General features: G+C 35.7%; 1 protein-coding gene across 1 annotated transcript in view; it reads left to right on the plus strand.

Moving 5' to 3' along the window:
* LOC106875197 (reelin) overlaps positions 1-9478 on the plus strand; it is a 200233-nt gene that overhangs the window by 45918 nt on the left and 144837 nt on the right. Inside the window, exons 12-13 of the mRNA XM_014923240.2 lie at positions 2685-2797; positions 6613-6833. Of these exons, the coding sequence (XP_014778726.1) occupies positions 2685-2797; positions 6613-6833 (334 nt within the window). The remainder of the gene's footprint in view (positions 1-2684; positions 2798-6612; positions 6834-9478) is intronic.

The raw sequence follows: 9478 nt of genomic DNA on the forward strand, positions 1-9478 counted from the left end.
AAGAAGTAGTGAGTTCAGAAGCAAACTACACTATAAATGTTTTGAGTTTTTTTTTATATATTTTAATCTTTTTTTTTTTTTACTTTAGTCAAAATACATGTTACCAGGCCTATATAATATGGCTAAGGGAAAATATCTTGAGATAAATACAAATGCATGTAATATAGTGAGTTGGAAATCTTCACTCAAGATTAACCTCACAATTCCTAAACAAAAAAAGAAAACTCTCACTAGGGGTGTTTTGTATCTAAAAACAAAATTAAGGGAGATAATTCTAATAACATGTTCCTTGTTTTCACCAATTGGATTTCAAGACAAGGTCTGTTCCCATCTGCATTGTCTATGTCTATATTTTCCCAAAATCTTGATTATCTGGTTTTACTGGAATCTTATTGCTTGTTTTTAGATTTTTAAACATCCCTAGAGGGAGATTTTAGCTTCTAATTACAAGGATAATATTAGTTAATCAGACTTTTTCAACTTGCTGTATTACATATGCAAACCCCTACAGTACACATTATTGTTTTAAATTTTTTTTTGTCTCAAAATATTAGATCTATTTCATTTGCAGTTGATACAATTTTAAATTTCAATGTTCCTTATTTTTCAAAGAGTTAATGCATTCTTTACTTTCATGTATTTAATACCCCCACTTAAGCAGTCCTTCATGCAGATAACATTTTGTTGTGGTTATACTATCCTGGCAGATAACATCTTGCATATAGATGTAGTTGTCTTTTATTTTATTCTATAAATTTCCCCAACAAAGAGACAGGCAGTCTCCAAGGACCAGAAACTAGACATGCTATGAATATGAATGTATTATTTAAAAGACGATTAATATGTTCTCAAACAAATTACTTCATTTGTTTTTTGATGACTTATTACTGCTCTGTGTCATGTATATTTATTAACTCATTATCTGCATTGCAAAACATTTTAAGATGTTTTGTTTCATTGTTCAGTTATATAGTAGTAAGGGGATTCTTTGAAATTTTATTTCATATTGACACAAAGATGACACAGCTTTGACAGGATTTAATTTCAGAAATGTAAACATATAATTAGCAAAGTATGGTTTGCTTATTACATATAATTAAGCCCATAATTTTTTTATGTATCATAATGATCCTTAGAGTTGATGTTCATCCTTGGCTTTGATAACTCTGAGTGAGTGAGACCTAAAATACTCCCTTGATAAAACACTGAGTTAGTGTAGGTAGCCTTTCCTTGCCAAGAGAAAATATTCCTGAAACTTGAAGCCAAGGACTTGATCATCAATTCTACAGAGGTAAAAGTAATTGTGTGGTTAAGAAGCTTGCTTTCTGACCAAGTGATCACAAGTTCAGTCCTACTGTGTGACACCATGGGCAATTGTCTTCTACCATAACATTGGGCCAACCAAGACCTTGTAAGGGGATATGGTGAATGAAAACTGAAAGAAACCTGATGTGTTAACTGTTAGGACACTACACTACAAAAATTCAATGCTTCCTCGAATTTGATAACACTAGTCCTGTTGTACCCATGCACTCTTTCCTCTTTATATTTTTTTATTATCCACTTTTCTCTCTTGTCCTTTGTACTATGCATGTACATTTGGCTATCATTGCTGTGTTACTTTACTCAGCTCATGGCTGCTTTCTGTCCCATTTTTTTTTTCTGATACCTGAGCACTAAACACAAGAAGAATTATTATTGTTGTTGTTATTATTATTGAGTCTTTCTTCTTCCTTCAATTTAGCTTCCACTTTTGTCCAAAAGTCCTCCTAGGGCAAAGAAACCTACTGTAAATGGTAGGCCATTAGCTAAATGCACCTAAATGTTCATTTTCAAAATCAAATAAAGTTATGTAAAAAAACAAATTTTATTTATCTTTTTTAAGCAATGAGCTGATAGAAACATTAATATGCCAGGCATTTTGTCTGTCTTTATGTAGTGAATTCAAATTCCACAGAGGTTGTCTTTGTCTTTCATCCTTTCAGTGTCAATAAATTAAGTACCAGTTGAACACTGGGGTTCATATACTGTAAATCCTCGAGTATAGTCAGCCCTTGAGTATATTACGCAGGGGATTTTTAGGAGACTGTACCTCTGAAAAACCTAAACCTTGTGTATCATACGCACCCCTTCTCTAACTTGAGTCAAGGAGGTCTATATAACGTCCTTGGTTTGTAAACATATATACGGTAACGTCCTTTATTATTATTGTATATATAACATGATGCAAACATGTAGCTTTATTGTGCACTTTGTTTGCAGAAAATAAAGAAATAGCAGTAATAACATCAGTGAAAAATAAATATTAAGTAAATTGCCTTTACATATTTATCACTTAGAAAATTTTGCTTAGAAAATATTTTTCATTTTTAACCTCGTATATAGTACGCACTAGAAATTTTGACCTTTAAATTTTGGGGAAAAAGTGCAGATTATACTCAAGGATTTACAATAATTGACTAGCCCCCTCCCACGAAATTTTCTGCCTTTTATCTGCAGTGAAAGGGATTATCATTTTTAAAAGTACTTTTGAATTTACAATTTTTCTACTTCTAACATATCTTTGCTCAAATATTTGACAATTATGAAAGAAAAAAAAAAAAGCAATATATACACATAACATTTGTTTTATAAAGCTCTCCTGAAATGTTACTCAATTTATATTTCCCTGAAATAATTAACAGGTACAGAAAAGTGTACTGGAGTAAAAAATGACACAGCCCAAGTGTTTCTGTATCAAGAATCAGTCAACTCAGAAACGATCATATTAGCAAGCTACAAACCAACTTTCTATCAGGTAAAAATATTTGAATTCAACTGCTTTCATATTCACACAAAACAATTATTTTATAATAGGGAGAAAGTTGGAGGGTGTTTATCATTTTGATCAAAAGGTAGAGATTGTGCCAATAATCATCGCAAGCCTTCTATTGAAACTGTTAAGATTGATGTTCAGCTTTAGTTACAGCAAGAGGATACATATGTAGTAAAGTAATGAGAACTTCTACATGATTATTTGATATACAAGAAAACCCGCCATCAAATCCCTCCTGCTATCTTAAATAAGGCTCCATTAGATGATGTGGTTCTACATCTCTCAAAAGATGATGATAGAGACATGACTGAGATTCCTTTAATCATAGACATGTTGGAAGTCATGGTTGAGCTGGGGCCCAAACAGCAGTGGCATGGGTAAGTAAAGATTTCCAGTGAGTAGAAACTTGGCAGATACAGAATTGGGGCTGTTAGCAGTTTTTGGCACCACCTGTTTGGTATCACTGATTCAATGCTAACTTATTTGACAGCAAATGCTTTAATGTTTCTCTAGTTCTCTAGGGAGGTAAAGTCTTAACATTAACTGGGTTCAGTTAATAAATTGAAAGTTTCTCTCTCTCTCACCCTTTCTATCTAGATGTGTATATTTCTGCACACACATACATGTGTGTGTGTGTGTGTGTGTTTGTTTACCTCCAACACCAAAGAGTACTGTTGCCAAAACAGGCTGAATGTGCTAAACTATCGGCATCTAAATAGCTGTGCCCAAACTTGTCATTTCACAGAATTAATCATGAATCTACTTGAGGTTGATATGATATACAACTTAGCTAACTCTGATGAGTAGTGACCATTATAGTAGTGGTAGAAGAGGCATGATGAGGAGACAATATGTTTGTAGGTTAGAAGTGGGGAATGTTGATGATCAAGTCCTTAGCAATCAATTGGATGGGTTTCTTTCCTATTTGATCTGGGTTATTGTCTCTCTTTGTAAGTCTAGCTCAATCTTCAGACTTATACTATTAGTTTGTAAAATACCGAAGAGAAAAGATAGCAAAAGTTATTAAAACATTTATGAGGAAGTGGACAGTAATTATAGTATTTAGGATAGTGATAAAATTTAATCAAAGAACACTTGTCAATGTTTTCAAAATTATATTTTCTTTATTAAACAATGTAAAATTCTTCTTTCTTCAACTTGCAGTCTCTCTCTTTAGCTTATTTTCTGTTAGCTTCCTTGAAACTTCACTGTTTACATTTAGCTTGGTCTATCATTAGCAAGCTAATTTGCTCTACTTTGTTGGGGAAACATAGAATTAATTTGCTTCTTGCAAGAGTTTGCACGAACAAGACAGGTGATAATTAATCAACAAACTTTATTGATCCTCTTAAATATATAATATGAAACTTCAACTTCAATCCTCGTTTATTTCAAAAACATACAAACATAAATCATATGATCTTTTAATATATACTCATTCAACTAACCCACATTCTCTACATCTTCTGGCCTTGTGCTAAAATTTGTAATCCTTTTTATAGCTATGACCTTAATTAACCCTTTCATTACTGTATTTATTTTGAGATGCTCTGTGTTTCTTTCAATTACTTTAAAAATAAATAAGAATTTAGTGAAATAACTTGGTTATCATTCAACTAGTGTAGGAACATAAATTGTGACTGTTTTGACGGAAGATTTTAATTCAAAACTTATGAAAACAAGACATTTGTACTCAGAGCCAGAGCCGGTTTCAGCCAGGTTGGTAGCATAATGGTTAAAGATGGCAAGCTGGCAGAATCATTAGCATACCAAACAAAATGTTTAGTAGCATTTCACCTATCTTAAAGATCTGAGTTCAATCCCACCAGACTCAACTTTATTTTTCATCCTTTTGGGGTTGATAAAATAAGTACCAGTTGAACACTGGGGTCAATTTAATCAACTTGATCCCTCCCCCAAGTTAGCTGGTCTTGTGCCAAAATTTGAAATAATTACTATGACCTTAATACAATTTGTGATATCATTATCAGATCTGTGAGATGGTAACATGCTGAGAAGTAATTAATTTTGTTGATTAATGATTAAGTTCAAATCCTAAAAGTCAATGGCAACATTGCATTTAATCCCGCTGTTAGTCTGAAGGATAGATTCACTATATTCAGTTCAATAAACCAAAGCTGTGAGTGTGTGTAGGTACGAATTCTATTCATAATCATCATCATCATCATTGTTTAACGTCTGCTTTCCATGCTGGCATGGGTTGAACAGTTTAACTGAGGACTGGCAAACCAGATGGCTGCACCAACTCCAATCTGATCTAGCAAGGTTTCTACAGCTGGCTACCCTTCCTAATGCCGACTACTCCATGAGTGTAGTGGGTGCTTTTTACATGCCACCAGTATGGGAACCAGTCAGGTGGCACACTGGCATTGACCTCGTTCAGATGGTGTTATTTATGTGCCACCAGCACAGGAGCCAGTCGATGCAATAAAAACTTATATAGGTTCAAGGGGTGACCAATTGATCAGGGTACACCAAAATTCAAATAATTTAGAGGGCAGAGACAACAAGAGAAATTTTTGCTTACTATATAGAATTTGTCTGCCTAAAATTCTCCTAAACTTCCTCACACACATCTCTCTTTTACAAAACCAAATCAGTTTAGAGATATTATTTTTCCATAAATAAAATGCTAAGTTTCCATAACTCTTTTTTCTGGCTCCAGCCACTAAGCTGCAGTCATGTTGAAGTACATCATTTTAAATTTGTTAAAGAAAACAATTGTGAAGCTTGCCTACTAAGCACATTTTGCACCATGCTCTCAATTGAACTAAATTTAATGACTGGCACCCATGCCAACATCGTCTCCTTCAGTGGACACTAAACTCGGCTTGCGAAGACCTGTTGGCGCAAGCGAAAGCATAATCGTGATGGCACCTGGTACTTGTGCTGGTGGCACGTGTAAAGACATCCGAGCAAGATCATTGCCAGTGTCGCTGGACTGGCTCCTGTGCAGGTGGCATGTAAAATACACTATTTGAGCGTGGCCATTGCCAGTACTGCCTGACTGGCCCTTGTACCGGTGGCACGTAAAAGCACCCACTACACTCTCAGAGTGGTTGGTGTTAGGAAGGGCATCCAGCTGTAGAAACTCTGCCAAATCAGATTGGAGCCTGGTGTAGCCTTCGGGTTCCACCAGTCCTCAGTCAAATCGTCCAACCCATGCTAGCATGGAAAGCGGACGTTAAACGATGATGATATAAATTATCACATTGATTTATAGTAGTGGTTCTCAACTGAAATCCATATGACCCCTTGTTGTCCATATAAGATTTAAGGGGTCCACATAAGCAAAATAGAAAATTGGGTCCACAATAGTATTTTTGGGGTCTATGAAAACGTTTTGCCTTAGATGTATTTATTGCAAGAAACAGTTGGGTTCCTTTCTCTGACATTTTACATAGTTCAGCCTACACAAGTGAATGAATAATAAACAAAATAGGAATTTTGAAAGAATTATCTATAAAACAAGAATTTTAAACATCGAGTGGTTATGAGGGTCTACCAGAATAAAACAGTAATCAAAGGGGTCCATAGATAATAAATACTTGAGGACCATTGTGTATCATAGGTGACTCCCATAGTACGGAACAAATAATATATTTATTCTGTACTGCAGGAGTTACTAGTGATACACATGATAGGTAAAGTGTTAAAGGAATGAAATTTAAGCTTTTAACATAAGACCATCAAAATTTTAAAACCTTGTTAAAACTCTTGAAATTTGCAAAGGACTAAATGTGATAAATACTTATATTCTTTATATTATCAAACAGTCACCTGTTTTGAATTCAGTTACCATCAAACCTGAACACAGACGGTCTGTTTCAAAAATTTGTTGGGAACAAAAGTACTACAGAGATGAAGATTCTGATGTCTGGGCAATTGACAGTGTTCAAATATCCCCTCACATAGACCCAGATTATTCAAATGGAAAGGACAAATATGTACAATTCAGTTTGAATATGATGTGTGGTTTTGATTTAACACACAACAGGTAAGTCAATTTTCATTTAAATTACACACATACACATACACACGATGGGCTTCTTTCAGTTTCCATTTAAAAAATTCACTCCCATAACTTTCCCAATGTGCTACACAGTGGGACTGAACTTGAAGCTTTGAGCCTGGGAAGCCAGCTTCTTAACCACATGGCCACACTTCAGGCCGACCAAAGCCTTGTGAGTGAATTTGGTAGATGGAAACTGAAAGAAGCCCGTCGTATATATGTATATATATATGTGTGTGTGTGTATGTATATGTTTGTGTGTCTGTGTTTGTCCTCCCACCATCGCTTGACAACTGATGTTGGTGTGTTTACATCCCCATCACTTAGCAGTTTGGCTAAAAGAGACCGATAGCATAAGTACTAGGCTTCCAAAGAATAAGTCCTGGGGTCGATTTGTTTGACTAAAGGTGGTGCTCCAACATGGCCACAGTCAAATGACTGAAACAAGGAAAAGAATAAAAGAATAGTTTTTAAATCATTAATTAACAACAAATAAATTCCTTTTTGTGAATTACATATATGGTTTTCGTTATGACTTTTTGAAATACCAATGTGGAATGAAAATGGTCATTATGACCCAATGTGGAGCAAGACACCCAATGGAGCTTAAAAATCCATTGAAAGATAACAAAAGCTTAGGAAAGCCATGCATATAACACTCATAGTCATCATCTGCCGCAAACAAAGCTTCATCCTAATATGAGTTATTATTGCTGCCAGAAAACTTACATACTAAGGCAGTGAGCTGGCAGAGACGTTAGCACACCAGGCGAAATGCTTAGCAGTAATTCATCTGTCTTTACGTTCTGAGTTCAAATTCTGCCGAGGTCGACTTTGCCTTTCATCCTTTCGGGGTCGATAAATTAAATACCAGTTACGGACTGGGGTCGATGTAATCGACTTAATCCCTTTGTCTGTCCTTGTTTGTCCCCTCAATGTTTAACCTCTTGTGAGCAATAAAGAAATAAGAAAACTTACATAGTCTTCTCATAGTACAATTGTGCATATGTGATAATACCGTTAATCAATGCTTACAACTACAATTTCCTCTGATATTAAATCATTGCTTTGATACAAGGTTTTTTTGTGGAGGGGGGGAGGCTAATTATGTAATTGCTTCAATTTCAAAAATATTACTGGTACTCATGTTTTTGATCACAAATACATAACTGATACAATCACTGTGCTTCCAATAGGATTTGAACTCAGAATATAAAAGGATTTAGTTAAATGCCACAGGTGCTGGTATGGCTGTGTGATCAAGAAGTTTGCTTCCTGACCATGTGGTCATGGGTACAGAGCCATTGGGCAACACCTTTTCCAAGGTGCTGGCTAGTGGGACTGAACTGAGTCTTCTGACTAACCAAATGTCTTCTACTATAGCCCCAAGCCTTGTGAGTGGACTTGGTAGGTGGAAACTGAAAGAAGCCCATTATATAGTGCATGGTAGAGGAAAAAAGTTATGTCTGTGAGGTAGCTTTGCAACTACATGGCTTTGGGTTCAGTCCCCACTAGCAGCTATCTTAGACAAGTGACTTCTACTATAGCCATGGATCAACCAAATCTGTTAATGAATTTGGTTAATGGAAACTGTGTGAAAGCTTGTTTGTGTGTGTGTGTGTGTGTGTGTGTGTGTGTGTGTGTGTGTGTGTGTGTGTGTGTGTGTGTGTGTGTGTGTGTGTGTGTGTGTGTGTGTGTGTGTGTGTGTGTGTGTGTGTGTTTGTCTGTCTGTGCGTGTGTGTGAAATCCGTTTGTCCACCTGCTACTCTGTGACAATTGGTGTTGGTTTGTTTGCATCCCTGTAACTTAGAAGTTCAGCAAAAGAGACTGATAGAATAAATGTTAGATGTAAAAAGTAAGTATTGGGTAAGTTGTTCAATTAAAGCCCTTCATGATGGTGCTGCAGCATGACCACAGTCCAGTGACTGAAACAAGCAAAGAATGAGATAAATCAAGGGTAGTAGATTGGCAGAACTTCAAAAATGTGAAACAGGATGCCTTGTGGTATTTGTTTTGGCCCTTTGTGTTTTGAATCAAATCCCACCTAGGCACTTTGAAAGCACTCTTACCAAACACAGGCTTAAATTAGCAGGGTGAGTGAAACAAATGCCTGTACCAGAATAATTGGTGCTAGATGGGATCAAAAAAGAGAGAATTTATTTCAGCTGGAACAATTTATATCCTGGTTAAAAATTGGCACTGTGGCGGTGGTTGTTTGCTGTGCCATGGATGAATTAGTGAATGATAATGTGTTGTGTGGCTATACTCTTTTACTTGTTTCAGTCATTTGACGGCTGCCATGCTGGAGCACTGCCTTTAGTCGAGCAAATGGACCCCAGGACTTATTTTTTGTAAGCCTAGTACTTATTCTATCAGTCTCTTTTGCCGAACTGCTATGTTATGGGGACGTAAGCACATCAACATTGGTTGTCAAGCGATGTTGGGGGGACAAACACACACACAAACATATACACACACATACATACATATATATATATATATATATATATATATATATATATATATATCTGATATAAACGAAATTGTTACAAACACACATATGGACGCACATACTTACATATAAGCACGAACACATAAATGCGTGCACACATATGAGCGTGCACACATAC

This window comes from Octopus bimaculoides, chromosome 4 (genome assembly GCF_001194135.2).
Source record: "Octopus bimaculoides isolate UCB-OBI-ISO-001 chromosome 4, ASM119413v2, whole genome shotgun sequence".
Lineage (NCBI taxonomy): Eukaryota > Metazoa > Mollusca > Cephalopoda > Octopoda > Octopodidae > Octopus > Octopus bimaculoides.